This window comes from Acanthochromis polyacanthus, chromosome 21, assembly GCF_021347895.1.
Source record: "Acanthochromis polyacanthus isolate Apoly-LR-REF ecotype Palm Island chromosome 21, KAUST_Apoly_ChrSc, whole genome shotgun sequence".
NCBI classification, from domain to species: Eukaryota; Metazoa; Chordata; class Actinopteri; family Pomacentridae; genus Acanthochromis; species Acanthochromis polyacanthus.
Window position 1 is genome coordinate 22,269,670 of NC_067133.1, and position 15,820 is coordinate 22,285,489.

The 15,820-nt window shown below is 41.1% G+C and overlaps 1 protein-coding gene across 2 annotated transcripts; it reads right to left on the minus strand.

Annotated features, from left to right (window-relative positions):
* Nucleotides 1-2,164: 2,164 nt before the first annotated feature.
* On the minus strand, nucleotides 2,165-15,380 carry adsl (adenylosuccinate lyase). 2 transcript variants are annotated; one of them, XM_022213460.2, is made up of 12 exons: nucleotides 15,088-15,379; nucleotides 11,900-12,103; nucleotides 8,435-8,479; nucleotides 6,425-6,504; nucleotides 6,108-6,279; nucleotides 5,950-5,996; nucleotides 5,661-5,751; nucleotides 5,100-5,169; nucleotides 4,825-4,972; nucleotides 3,086-3,266; nucleotides 2,536-2,712; nucleotides 2,165-2,366 (listed from the first exon to the last, which is right to left on the minus strand). In XM_022213460.2, the coding sequence occupies exons 1-12, from the start codon at nucleotides 15,229-15,231 to the stop codon at nucleotides 2,280-2,282; spliced, it is 1,446 nt and encodes a 481-aa protein (XP_022069152.1). In that variant the 5' UTR covers nucleotides 15,232-15,379; the 3' UTR covers nucleotides 2,165-2,279. The 2 variants fall into 2 exon arrangements, with proteins under 2 accessions (XP_022069152.1, XP_022069153.1); XM_022213461.2 differs by lacking the exon at nucleotides 8,435-8,479 and having other exon boundaries at nucleotides 15,088-15,380.
* Between the last annotated feature and the right edge of the window lie 440 nt (nucleotides 15,381-15,820).

The window sequence follows — 15,820 nt, forward strand, 5'->3', positions numbered from 1 at the left end:
ATGAAAGCTCTCAGAAGCTTGTGTCTGGCTATGCATCATGTTTACAACAGGTCATAACAGACTGCTTGTAAAGAAAGGATTGAATAATTTTGACACAGAAGTGGTCATTAAAAGTGGTATATTGTCTTAAATTTGGAGAAACCACCTGAAATAGTGGTTGTGATAAGCTATTACAATTGTTCTTGTTTGAGTAGTATATCAAACAGCTGTACATTTGTAAATTTTGCTGGTAAACCTGATTTGCAATGGGGGTTGAAAAATTTTGAGTGCAACTGTACTGTGTCTGTAGAAACATAACACAGAGAACATATTTAAAAGAATGTGGGGACCTTTCCTGGCACAGTGTCACATTATTACTCCACCAAGGAACGTGGCGGAGTTATGTGACGATCGACGTAAGTTTGTCTGTTAATCTGTCCTACCATTTGTGCGTAACATTACTCAAAAACGAAACAACAGATTTGGATGAAATTTTCAGGGAAGGTCAGAAATGACACAGGGATCACCTCATTAGATTCTGGCAGTGATGTGGCTTGTAGTCTGAATCCACAAGTTTGATAAAGATTTCTGTATCATTGCAAGATAACGGCACAGCCTCACTGTAACTACAAGTGAACACTGCATCAGCTGCCTGCTGATGATCACATGATTGCGATCCTACTACAAATCCACTGCTGTGGACTTATCTCAACTTATCCATTGGAAATGATACAATGACTGAGCAGCCTTGGCGGAGTACTGCCCTCTCCGAGTGCTTTTCTTGTTCCTAATGCTGGATTTGTTTTGTAACACAAGTCGATATGGAACTTCATTCATTAGTGTTGCTAATTTGGTTACCTTCACTACCTAAATGTTACTATGTCAACTTTATGAAAGACAACATGCCTTGGCTTTCTTCTTTATTTCAAGGTTAGTAGCATTTTTTTTATTTTATTTTTTCACTCATCTAGTTTGTGTGTGCAGTTGCTTGGAGGTTAGCACTTTCACCTTGCAGCTAGAAGATCCCCAGTCCATGTCCTGCCTTCCCAGGATCTTTCTAATCCCTAATGAGGATTAAGCAGTGTATAATGGATGGATAGCTAGTGTGTGTGTGTGTGTGTACATGCACAGGTATCTGCACATAGTCTATTTTTCATTTGTGTTGTGATGTTAACATTTGAAAACTGAAAATTAAATAAAAAGAAAAGACTGCAAAAAGAGAATGTTGAAGCACTGAGTGACAGTGGAAAAAGTCTGAACTTCTCGTTTATCTGGTACAAATTAGGGAGTCGTTTTAATTTACTGGTAAAGAGTGAGAGGCTGTCCTATTTCTTAAATCTGATTACCTCTATAAAAAAAAAACATAACCAAATGTATCTCTTCAGTACCATCAATAACTTCGTAAAATCTGCCCCAGCTACTGTTTGTGTCATCTCTACAAACAACTGAGATGTCAAAGACTATTTTATCAATTGGATTGAAATCAAAGCATCAGTTACTCCTGCTGACTGAATTCTACCCTCTCCTTAGCCCACACCATCTACCACTCCCTTGGAACTACCATCTAATATCAAAATGGTCTTTGGTCTCAAAGATTTCTAAAAAGGTGGTTGCTAAGCATATTTTAGAAATCCTTAGAAAAAAAGTTTGATTCCAGTCTTGCTTTAGGAAGAACCCTGCTGAGAGTAAAGAGAACTGCAGGTTTGGCTTTGTTCACTGCACTGCAGAAATGCAGCTAGTTGCATTTCACCTCTTCTGGAATACAGCAAAACACAAAGGAATCAGCAGCTGCTCACAGATTGGATAGTAACATCTTATTAGTGATTTTTCTAGAGGTGTGCTGTGCACAAGTATGAGCATAGCATAGAATTTCCAGAGAAATGACAACTTTGTACTTTGTTTGGGCTCTGTCAATGAAAGCACATACAAATCAAACTCCTCCGAGGTTCAGCACTGACTACTTTAAAATTCATTTAATGATTAATTAAATCGGTGCAGTTGACCAACAATCTCCTCAAAGTCTATCCTCATACCAAACATTTGTTTTAAGCACTGTTTTTTTAAGTTTGTTATATTATAAAAAATGTAGCACTATATACTGTTTAAATATGAACATTACAAACCATTTCTTTCATATACCCTGAAATGAAGCTTATACAAAAGAAAACACTATGACAAAGAGAAATTAATTCAACAGTTTTCTTTATTAAGATATAACTCTGCATTTTTCGTGGCCAAACACTACAGTTAAGTCTTTCTCTAATGGCTTGTGCACATCAGCATGTTCAAACATGTGCATATTAAAGCTCAAGCTCAATCTTGACATCCATCTTGGCCTTGTATGGCTCTAGAAGCGGGCGCACCTCCTCTGACAGAAACCTTGCAACCTGGAGGCAAACAGGACCAGGAAGAAGAAAAGAAACAAAGTCAATATGTTACATACCATTAGTTTTTGTAGCTTTACCATTCCTAAGAAACAGCCTGAGCTAGATGGCTAGCATGACGCTGTGTGTGGCATACACTATGAAGCACCTAGAATAAATTAGAAACCTCTACCTGTCGTGGAGCACAGCCAATAAAGGTTTTGGGGTCCAGCAAAGCATCTAGCTGCTCCAGGATAGGTGTGAAGTAAGGGTCTCGCTGTACCCTGGCCAGCAGATCATTGTCACCACCCTCTTGTTTAACCACTGCTGCTGCCTCTTGGGATAGAACACGGATCTTCTCGTGGCAGTCCTGAAAGAGAGGTTCAGGAAAGAATGATGAACTCATGAAGAAAAAGTCTATTAACAGCTTTTGTGGCCCTTTCATATGGTTCATTAGGTCATGTTTGTATATTGTTAATCAGATTAACTAAAAACACCTAGGACTTAAGCACTTTGGTTCTTCATTAACTTCAGTCAAATTTGCTGCTCACTTCTAAAACTACTTTCCACAGAGCAGTCACTTCAGACTGAGCATAAAACATACCGTAACCAGCATTTTCTACCAAGCAGATCATATCTGTTTTAATAAAAGAACAATACAAATATTGCTTCTTCTTTTTTTTTTTATAATCAATGCTGACTTGCTCAGTGAGCAATTTCTATCACATAACATCTTCCTCTACCTGTCTGTTTCCTCCAGCCTTAACCATTGCCATAATGATGTTCTCTGTGGCCATGAAGGGCAGCTCATGGCGAATGTGCCTCTCAATGACTTTGGGGTAGACCACCAGACCCTCTGTGATGTTCTGAAGAGTGCTCAGGATGATGTCTGCAGTCAGGAACGACTCGGGCAGTGAGATCCTCCTTCACAAGAGCAAGGGAATGAAAAGAGGAGAAAAACCATGAGAAAAAGCCTCTGTATTATTTTCACCTAAACTTTATCGAATAACAAGAGACAATGTGGACTGAATTAGGGCTGCAACAACGAATCGATAAAATCGATAATAATCGATTATTAAAAGCGTTGGCAACGAATTGCATTATCGATTCGTTGTGTCGCGCGATTCATGCTCGTCATGTTGCGGAGCCGTCTACTTCACCTGCAGAGCGAGTTGAACAGAGCGAGGTGGAGGCAGAGCAGAGGAGGTATTTTCAAAGGGAAGTAAATTCAACAAACGAAACATGACTGACATGGAGAAAACAGTTTGACCAAAGTGCTCAAAAGTATGGCAGCTTTTCACGCTTCACAAAACAAAGACATGCTGCGTGTTCACTACATGCGAATGCACGCATCTGAAAATCGCACTGATGCTGGACGGTCACGAGCGGGCCACTACGTGGTTACGTGACCGCGCTTTCAACTTGACGGTCCGGTAGATGAGTCTGATAAACACAGCGGCTGGGCCGCAAACTTTCTCTATTATTTCGAAAACACTTCAGGGAAAAGTATTTCTAAAGCATTTGAGGTGAGAAATAATCTGTGCAGCAGCTGAACCTGTCCTGGTTTTAGTTCACCGACAGCTAGTTTAGATGTTTAAGGACAGTAGAAGTCGAGTCTACCTTATAAAAATGAGCTGCAGGTAAACACACCGGATCGCAGCTGGAAACGCACCAACCGGCCACACGCGATGTGTTGCATCTAGTGGACATGCACCTTAAGTCACTGCATTATCCTACATTTGTTCCGTTTTAAAGTGAGGAAACGTAATATCAGTCTCTCTGGTAGCTTGTCTGATGCTAGGGTTAGCTTATTAACTGATTAATGGCAGAGATGGGGTGTGTGTGACTGTGAGAGAGGTTTTATTTCACTTTTATCAGCTAAAGCATGGTTTGAATATGCATTACAAATAAACGTAACTTTCACACTATAGTGGTAATAATTTGAAGATTAAGCCTCAAGTTTTAATTTTCTGACAACATCTGAGTGAAGACACTGGTCTGTGTTGGAGTGAGGCAGGATGAATTACATTAACAGGCTTTATGATGAGAAAGACATCATGTCCACCACAGCAAGCAGCTGTCTGACTGAAAGCATCCTCAACATGACCGTCACTGACATGAGGCCTCTGATGGTTGAAGATGAAGGCTTCCCTACAATGACCTTATTTGTTCTGTCATTCCAAATCTTCTATTTCTAAATAAAGAGGCAGAAATTAAAAATGTTTTTTTTTATCCGATTCATCGATTAATCGAAAAATAATCGGCCGATTAATCGATTATTAAAATAATCGTTAGTTGCAGCCCTAGACTGAATAGAATATCAGATTATTTCACATATGATAAAAATGAATGACTGTTGCAAAGGGTCCACACTGTTTACCACTGGACATTATTGCATGTTTGTGAATTAAATGTGACATCCACTTTATGAATTCACAGAATAGGATGAATAAAGTGAAAATCTGTGTCTCTGACAATTGACCTGTTGGCACTGTCATCCAGGCTTCTCTCCAACCACTGTACTGAGGCCGTTTGCAGTGGGTCAGCAATCAGCACCACCAGATGTCGGGCCAAGCTACAGCAACGCTCTGAACGCATGGGATTCCTCTTGTAAGGCATGGCACTGGAACCTAAAGACAAGACACTTTCATTCAAAGTTACAGTTTGTACTATTAAAGTATAATATGCCGTGTAATATGCTTTTCGATTTCAGAATGTGATACAATTGTGTAAAGCCGTGTAAATCACTGAAAATACCAATCTGCTCTTTCTCAAAAGGCTCCTCAATCTCCTTCAGGTTGGCCAACAGGCGGATGTCTGTGCAGATCTATAGCAGATAGACAATATAAAGATAGGCATCAACATCCTTCCAGCCATGATCTATTCACCGCCTAATCCTCATTAGGGTCGCGAGGTGCTGGATTCTAGCCCAGCTGACTTAGGACAAGGGCAGGGAACACCAGTCTATCACAGGGCTACACACAGAGACAGATAATCAAGGACACTCACATTCACACCTACAGACAATTTAGAATAATCAGTTAACCGGAAGCCGAAGTACGTGGTAAAAGTCAACGCAACAACATGCAAACTGCACACAAAAAGATCCCAAGTCAGGAAGCGAACCCAGGACCTTCTAGCTGTGAGTCAGCAGTGCTAAGCACCACATCATGAGCATCAACAAATTATTCAAAATCTTATGTTCTACTGTCACATGAAATGACCAGATTTATAATAGTGTTGTGCTCAAGACTGAACTTCCATTGAATACCACTAGATAGAGAAAATGCTGTAGAGTCTTGAGTGTATCCAGCTTACCTTGTGAACAGTAGCTCCCAAACTGGCCAAGTTGGACAAACAATCTATGTCGACTTTACGACTGTATGTCTGTCCAGTCACAAGGTAGGCTCTGGATAAGATGTGAATAATGTTATGATGGTTACTGACAAAGTCATTCTCTTTTGTTAAATGTTTTAACAGTTTACACAATAACTCTGATGTGCACTGTATTATGTTTATCTGTTTACCTTTTGAAACAAAATATACTTCTTTTATACTGGGGGAAAATGGCCTATACTGAATTTCAGAGGCTTGGTACACAGCTTACTTTTTGAAGCCAGCCATTTCTGTCACCATCCTATCAAGCTCTTCAACCTGGAAGCAGAAAATAACAACCAACACGTTTATTTACCAGGATTCTGAATTTAAAAATCCTGATCTTCCTCATAACTACATGTGGATTTATTAATTAACGATTATTTATACCTTGTTATAGTCTCCCTGAAAAAGCTGGAGAAAGCTGGCCTGGGTGCCAGTGGTCCCCTTGACCCCCCGGAAACGTAGGTCATCACGGGCTCGCTGTAGGTTCCGCATGTCCATGACCAAGTCCTGCAGCCATAGACATGCTCGCTTCCCGACCGTGGTCAACTGTGCAGGTCTGAACAAAGAGAAGGAAAGAGGAACGAGTGTGAGAGAGAAGATGGAAAAAATCTTTTTCAGAAAAGTTACAGTGATGGACCCCCTGCAAACTGACAGACGAGAAAAAAAAATTCATATAGAGACACAGCTTTATTCAGACTCACTGGTAGTGTGTGAAGCCAAGTGTGGGGAGTTGAGCATATTTGTCTGCAAAGTTTGCCAGTCTGTCAATGACTCTTGCCAGCTGTAATAAAAAGAACAAAGAGAATTAATTGTGAATATGACACTGCACTGTTCTGACAATCCATGCAATCCTGACATGTTAAATTTCTGTTTGGTATGTATTAAAGATTATGAAAGGTATGAAAACAGTGCAAATTAAATTAATGTGATGACTACTTTTACATTTTTCAGTTGGTATTATACAACTAGGGCTTAGAAAACAAAACAGAGCTACACACGTGGACAAAATTGTTGGTACCCCTCAGTTAAAGAAGGAAAAACCCACAATTCTCACTGAAATCACTTGAAACTCACAAAAGTAACAATAAATAAAAATTTATTGAAAATTAAATAATCAAAATCAGCCATCACTTTTGAATTGTTGATTAACATAATTATTTAAAAAAAACAAACTAATGAAATAGGGCTGGACAAAAATGATGGTACCCATAACTTAATATTTTGTTGCACAACCTTTTGAGGCAATCACTGCAATTAAACGATTTCTGTATTTGTCAATGAGCGTTCTGCAGCTGTCAACAGGTATTTTGGCCCACTCCTCATGAGCAAACAGCTCCAGTTGTCTCAGGTTTGATGGGTGTCTTCTCCAAATGGCATGTTTCAGCTCCTTCCACATATGTTCAATGGGATTCAGATCTGGGCTCATAGAAGGCCACTTTAGAATAGTCCAACGCTTTTCTCTCAGCCATTCTTGGGTGTTTTTGGCTGTGTGTTTTGGATCGTTGTCCTGTTGGAAGACCCATGACCTGCGACTGAGACCAAGCTTTCTGACACGAGGCAGCACATTTCTCTCCAGAATGCCTTGATAGTCTTCAGATTTCATCGTACCTTGCACACTTTCAAGACACCCTGTGCCAGATGCAGCAAAGCAGCCCCAAACATTACTGAGCCTCCTCCATGTTTCACCGTAGGGACAGTGTTCTTTTCTTCGTATGCTTGGTTTTTGAGTCTATGAACATAGAGTTGATGTGCCTTACCAAAAAGCTCCAGTTTGGTCTCATCTGTCCAAAGGACATTCTCCCAGAAGCTTTGTGGCTTGTCAACATGCATTTTTGCAAATTCCAGTCTGGCTTTTTTATGAGTTTTTTTCAGCAGAGGTGTCCTCCTTGGTCGTCTCCCATGAAGTCCACTTTGGCTCAAACAACGACGAATGGTGCGATCTGACACTGATGTACCTTGGCCTTGGAGTTCACCTTTAATTTCTTTGGAGGTTGCTCTGGGCTCTTTGCATACAATTCGAACGATCCGTCTCTTCAATTTGTCATCAATTTTCCTCTTGCGGCCACGTCCAGGGAGGTTGGCTACTGTCCCGTGGGTCTTGAACTTCTGAATAATATGAGCCACTGTTGTCACAGGAACTTCAAGCTGTTTAGAGATGGTCTTATAGCCTTTACCTTTAAGATGTTTGTCTATAATTTTTTTTCGGATGTCCTGGGACAATTCTCTCCTTCGCTTTCTGTTGTCCATGTTCAGTGTGGTACACACCTTTTCACCAAACAGCAGGGTGACTACTTGTCTCCCTTTAAATAGGCAGACTGACTGATTATGAGTTTGGAAACACCTGTGATGTCAATTAAATGACACACCTGAGTTAATCATGTCACTCTGGTCAAATAGTTTTCAATCTTTTATAGAGGTACCATCATTTTTGTCCAGGCCTGTTTCATTAGTTTGTTTTTTTTAAATAATTATGTTCATCAACAATTCAAAAGTGATGGCTGTTTTTGATTATTTAATTTTCAATACATTTTTATTTATTGTTACTTTTGTGAGTTTCAAATGATTTCAGTGAGAATTGTGGGTTTTTCCTTCTTTAACTGAGGGGTACCAACAATTTTGTCCACGTGTGTATTACTTCCTCATTTCCACAAACTGAACAGATGCACAAGTGGATTGGTGTGCATGCTTTGTTGCCATGAGCTGAGCCTCACCTTAGGCAAGAGGATGTCAAAGCCATCTCGCAGCATAATGAGATCCTAAGGAAGAAAGACAAAACAAGTTACAGAACATTAAGGCTTATCTCCAATTAAATTTTATTTGTGACTAGTCAACTAGTCTATAAAGCCTGAAAACCTGCAATTTAGCGGCCGGGGGTGGCGGGGGCCGGCGAACCCGGCGACGGGCTCCGTGGTCGGGCAACTGGGGCAGACGGGGCGTCTCGGTCTCGCCGCTGAGAGCCACAGGGGCATGGCAGCAGAGCGTAAATCAGCACCGTTTGGCAGTATTTTGACGCAGTAGATGACAACAAGGTTGCCTGTCGGCTGTGTAAACTCGCTGACCCCCAATTTCAGAAAAAAGACCTGAGGCGAATCTCCAGCGCCATGGCGCGCGCCGGTGCTTCAGGGACGCGGTGCTAGCGCTCCGAAGTGCATGCAGTGGAAATTGTCTGATAGAAGAGAATGGGTTCTAAGTGCTGCGCAGTACGAACAGCGCGGCGCTGCGTGGCGTGGCGCTTTCGCGTTATGTGGAAATTCGGGGTTACGTGGGAGCGTCGCCATCTTCCCACTTTACCTTTCCAAACTTTCTTCCCCAAACTGCGTGGCCCTGTCCCCTGCTACGTGTGCGTGTGAGGGGAGGGGAGAAGGAGCAATTCTCTCCCTGGCTGCTCAGCCAGTTTACAAAGAAGCAGAGGCATGAAGAACAAAGTGCATGATGCTTAATGCAGCGTTTAACCGAATAGTAAAATACTAAATGTTTAATAAATGAGTAGGCGGTTAAACAATTAAACGACTAGTCGCGCACATCCCTAGTTTGTATGGCCTCCATGTGCTTGTATGCATGACTGACGATGCCGGGACAAGCTCTGAATGAGACGACAGATGGTGTCCTGGGGTATCTCCTCCCAGAACTGGACCAGGGCATCGCTGAGCTCCTGGACAGTCTGAGGAGCAACCTGATGGTGTCGGATGGAACAAAACATAATGTTCCAAAGGTGTTCTATTGGATTCAGGTCAGGTGAGCATGGGGGCCAACTAATGGTATCAGTTCCTTCATCCTCCAGGAACTGCATGAGTTCTCTTACCACATACACACGTGGACAAAATTGTTGGTACCCCTCAGTTAAAGAAGGAAAAACCCACAATTCTCACTGAAATCACTTGAAACTCACAAAAGTAACAATAAATAAAAATTTATTGAAAATTAAATAATCAAAAACAGCCATTACTTTTGAATTGTTGATTAACATAATTATTTAAAAAAACAAACTAATGAAACAGGCCTGGACAAAAATGATGGTACCTCTATAAAAGATTGAAAACTATTTGACCAGAGTGACATGATTAACTCAGGTGTGTCATTTAATTGACATCACAGGTGTTTCCAAACTCATAATCAGTCAGTCTGCCTATTTAAAGGGAGACAAGTAGTCACCCTGCTGTTTGGTGAAAAGGTGTGTACCACACTGAGCATGGACAACAGAAAGCGAAGGAGAGAATTGTCCCAGGACATCCGAAAAAAAATTATAGACAAACATCTTAAAGGTAAAGGCTATAAGACCATCTCTAAACAGCTTGAAGTTCCTGTGACAACAGTGGCTCATATTATTCAGAAGTTCAAGACCCACGGGACAGTAGCCAATCTCCCTGGACGTGGCCGCAAGAGGAAAATTGATGACAAATTGAAGAGACGGATCGTATCCAAAGAGCCCAGAGCAACCTCCAAAGAAATTAAAGGTGAACTCCAAGGCCAAGGTACATCAGTGTCAGATCGCACCATTCGTCATTGTTTGAGCCAAAGTGGACTTCATGGGAGACAACCAAGGAGGACACCACTGCTGAAAAAAAACTCATAAAAAAGCCAGACTGGAATTTGCAAAAATGCATGTTGACAAGCCACAAAGCTTCTGGGAGAATGTCCTTTGGACAGATGAGACCAAACTGGAGCTTTTTGGTAAGGCACATCAACTCTATGTTCATAGACTCAAAAACCAAGCATACGAAGAAAAGAACACTGTCCCTACGGTGAAACATGGAGGAGGCTCAGTAATGTTTTGGGGCTGCTTTGCTGCATCTGGCACAGGGTGTCTTGAAAGTGTGCAAGGTACGATGAAATCTGAAGACTATCAAGGCATTCTGGAGAGAAATGTGCTGCCTAGTGTCAGAAAGCTTGGTCTCAGTCGCAGGTCATGGGTCTTCCAACAGGACAACGATCCAAAACACACAGCCAAAAACACCCAAGAATGGCTGAGAGAAAAGCGTTGGACTATTCTAAAGTGGCCTTCTATGAGCCCAGATCTGAATCCCATTGAACATATGTGGAAGGAGCTGAAACATGCCATTTGGAGAAGACACCCATCAAACCTGAGACAACTGGAGCTGTTTGCTCATGAGGAGTGGGCCAAAATACCTGTTGACAGCTGCAGAACGCTCATTGACAAATACAGAAATCGTTTAATTGCAGTGATTGCCTCAAAAGGTTGTGCAACAAAATATTAAGTTATGGGTACCATCATTTTTGTCCAGCCCTATTTCATTAGTTTGTTTTTTTTAATAATTATGTTAATCAACAATTCAAAAGTGATGGCTGATTTTGATTATTTAATTTTCAATAAATTTTATTTATTGTTACTTTTGTGAGTTTCAAGTGATTTCAGTGAGAATTGTGGGTTTTTCCTTCTTTAACTGAGGGGTACCAACAATTTTGTCCACGTGTGTAAGACTGGGCATTGTCGTGCCAGTCAGCGAGCACAGCGGGCACTAGAGGACGCTGGGCCCTCAGACCACTCTCATTAAATCTTTCTGATTGTTTGATCAGAGACATTCACACCAGTGGTCTGCTGGAGCTCATTTTGTAGAGCCATTGCAGTGCTCATCCTGTTCCTCCTTGCACAAAGGAGCAGATGCCTGTCCTGCTGATGGGTTAAGGACCTTCTACAGTCCTGTCAAGCTCTCCCAGACTAACTGCCTGTCTCCTGGAATCTCCTCCATGTGCTTGAGAATGTGCTGGGAGAGACACAGCAAACCTTCTGGCAATGGCACGCATTGATGTGCCATCCTGGAGGAGTTGGGACTGTCTATGGAACCTCTGTAGGGTCCAGGTGTCGCCTCATGCTACCAGAAGTGACACTTACCCTAGCCAAATGCAAAACTAGTGAAAAACAGTCAGACAATATTAGGAAGGAAAAAATGTCAGTGGCCTTCACCTGTAAACTCATTCCTGTTTTGGGGGTTGTCTCATTGTTACCCCTCTAGTGCATCTGTTGTTAATTTTATGAACACCAAAGCAGCTGAAACTGACTAAAAAGCCCCTCAGTTACTTACTTGACCAGATCAGTATCCCACATGTTTCACTGATTTGATGCAATACTTGGATTAAAAAGTGTTCCTTTAATTTTTTTGAGCAGTGTACAATAAAATACTGTATTGTTTTAGTAATCAAAAAACAATCATATTTACAGTATTGTCTCCCACATAGCATGAGGTGGCTCCAAGGTGAATGATGGGAGCTGCAGTGGGGCAGCAATGTGCGTAAGTATGGACGTGAGCCATGACATCATGTCTGAGCTTATGCTCTTCTTCAGCCGCCATAGCAAAGTCAATCTCCTCTGCATGAGTCTCCATCTCCAGAATTTGGGCGTCCGTGATGAGTAGACCCAAAGCCTGAGAAAGACAACATAGAGGACAGAGATGTAATGAGAAAAACAAAGGCTCTACAACAGGAAATTTTGAAAGTCACCATCTAAATGGTTGTATTTATACAGCGCTTTTATCCAAAGCGCTTTACATGGTATGTCACATTTACCCATTCACACACTGATGACAGAAGCTGCCATGCAAGGCGCTAACCACGACCCACCAGGAGCAATTAGGGGTTCGCTGTCTTGCTCAGGGACACCTCAACATGAGCACGACGGGCCGAGGATTGAACCGGCAACCTTCCAGTTACAAGACGGCCACTCTACCCACTAAGCCATGCCGCCCTAATCTTTTCAAACATGAATAAATCAGTAACACTATAAAGGGATTACGGCCATTGAAATAGTATGCATTTTGGTGTTGTCAGTAGAGCTGCAAGTTCAACTACCAATTATTAACTTCATGAATTTGCTGCATATTTTCTCAATCAAATGACCTGTTGCGGCTTCCCCTTACCAAGCCTCGTAGCCACTGAGAGTGTGAGGTCGGGTCCTGGGTTCGTACCTTTGTGAAGCGCAAGAAGTTTTATGGGTACAAATACGCTCAGATCCTCAGATACATTTTGGTGCATTTATTGCAGGACAAAAAGACAGAGCTATCAGAGCACAGCAGTATGAGCAATGTGACATGAAAAACCATAGAACTAAACTGTAATAAATGGGTATGGAAAAATTAAACACGGTCAACAAAAAATACGACTATGCCCGACCCTGACTCTCCCTCTGTGCCATAGGCGAACGCGCACCTTTATGCACAACCTTTCACACATGCACATGCCCACTCTAAGTGAAACACCGCCTCTGCAACACACACACACTCAAACAGACAGTGCACCTCACTCTGTCTCCTACATTACCTATAAACATTGGAAGTAAATTGAAAAGTTAACAGCACATTCGAGCTTAAGATGATGTCCTCAAATGCTGTATTTTTTGCAGATCAACAAAATAATTCTAATATTACAATTCCCATTGATTTGTGAGGGGTTGGTGGAGAGATAAAGGAACTTCATCAATCTGCACATTCTAAATGAAACAACAGTACAGAGTACAGCAAAGCCATTTCAACGTACAAAGGCATTATTTCTATGGAAAAAACAACAAGATAGATTTAAGGAATAAATCAATGACCAGAGAGGGACTTTAACAGAGAAACAAAACAGCAATTCTTACATTTGATCTGATTAAACAAGTGAATGTATATTCACTTGTTTAATCAGTGAACTGTATATATGTCTTCCTCACATTTCTCATGTGACTTTTAAAGCACTCCTCAAGTCAACTGCAGTACACTTCTCATGTGTCTTGAATCACATGGTGAGACTGGGGTCAGGACAGCGATTAATGAATATCTGACCACCTTGGGTCAGTGTACAGTATATGAAGTGGGACAGAAATTTCATGTCAGCCTTCAACATATTGACAATGGAGGTGTACATGTTAGGCTATCACGATTTAGATCAACATTTCTGTAATTGTAACACTACATATTGCTTACCTAAAATTGACTGTTACACACACACACACACGCACACGCACACGCACACACACGTTTGTACTTCTATCTTAGTGAGGACATCCATAAGCGTAATGCATTTCCTAGAGCCTTACCTAACCTTAACCATCACAACTGATTGCCTACACTTAATCCTTACCCTAACCCTAACCAAACCTCAATTCATACCTGTTCTCTAAAAGCAAGTGTTCACCCTCAAACATGGTTGTTTCAAAGTGAGGACCGGCCAAAATGTCCTCACTTTGTAAAAATGTCCTCACTTTGATATTTAAATGCAGAAAATGGTACTCACCATGTAGCAAGTACAAGAACACACACACACACACACACACACACACACACACACACACACACACACACACACACACACACACACACACAGAGATAGACAGATAGATAGATTTAAACTGAATTACATTTTGTTGATCACTGACACCATTAATCAAACAACCATTGGAGCTCTGATTTATACAGAAAAAAACTGTATGAAAGAATACACATGTACTTCTCGTCTGCTAACGAATATGTAGATAAATGTTACATGATTTCTGCAGCCTCATAAAATGTTATTATATCACTATTTTCAGGTGACAACCAACAGCCTGCTATTAGCATAAGCAATCTTGTCTGTCTTCTCGACAGTCTAAATATGAATGTACTGCCCTTATGAGAAGCTCCTCATGTCCTGATTAGATTGGGATGTTTTTTTCTGTTGCCATAGAACAGCCATGTGATTAGTTACATTACAGAATAGGCTACATAAGAAAATGTGCCCAATCACATAAGTTTAAGCTTCACTCTGGCAGGTTATACCATGGAGTGGGGGAACTTAAAGGAATCAAACAGCTGTTTCGTCTAGGAGCTAAATGTCAACAGTGCAACTGTTCTAGAGTATACTTTCTCATGACCAGGAGCTTTCATTATGAGTTCATGCTAGGCAGCCAATATTGCTCAAAGTCACAGAAATGGGCTAGTGAGAGAAGTAAATGCAGCACACGTACTTAACTTATCTTCTGGTTAGTAATGGATGCTATATTTTTAAACATATATTTAAATAGAAATAAAAATCCCTATGAAATTGCATTTACTAAGGAGACCAAACACGACATTGATTCAACTGGTTTTCGCATAAATCCAAATGAACTGCATTTGGTCTGAAATGATTTTCTCCTAAAGACTTTTTCTTTGGCTGAGCTGTTAAGTTTCGTTTTTACATTATATATTCCATCTGTGGGTTAATGAAAGGCAAACTCGGCTCGGTAAGGACCTGACTACCATGCAGACAGCGCTTCAGTGCAGCTGTGGTCCTCAAACTATATTTAGAGCAGGAAACTTAATAAGCCTCTCTGAAGGTCGCAAACTTAAGTTCCTAAGAAGCTTGACGCAAAAGTGCGCGTTCAATTACAACAGCAAAAGCATTGACTCTGTCAGACCTTTTCAGCTTTAGCAAGATAGATCCACAGCTTCCTCCAAGTTGTGAATTTCTTCCTGTCACTGAAGTTATATGCCATTTCCTTGCTGGCATATCTGGACACCAGCGGTGAACGATACTTCATAAATTCGTCGGCTCCTTCCATGCTTATGGGAGGAGGTTTATTTCACTGCCACAAAAGGATCTTTCCCACAGCTTACTCTACACACAGACTCGCACACTGCTCTCTTCCAAGTAGCAGTAGTTAGCTTGTAGCATCACGTGGACGAGGTGAAGCTTTTTATTTTCTTACGACACTAAGAGTCGGCGTACGGCGCGACGTCTGACGAAGAATGCATAGCAGGGTCATGTGAACATTTTGTTGGTTCAGGTTGTATTTATAGAGACCTGATATTTAAAGTGTTATCATCACTGCAATTGATGACTAAAACGATGACCCAAAAAAATCATATTCTTTAAAATACAGAAAGCAAATACTGTTTTGTTTCTCCATTTTACGTCGTTTTTCCCTGGGTCCATAGATGCATGTCGCACATAATTTATTTGTTAAGGAACATAGGATTAGCTGAGCCATCAGGATATTCAATTTTTTTTGCAACTCATGATGTATTCTTCATAGGAAATATAAATCACCATACAGTTTGTACATTATGTAAGCTATGACGAAATGTCAAATTTAGCCTGCAGTATTTATCCCCTTCCTGCCTTACAGCATTTGTGTGTCTGCAGGCATC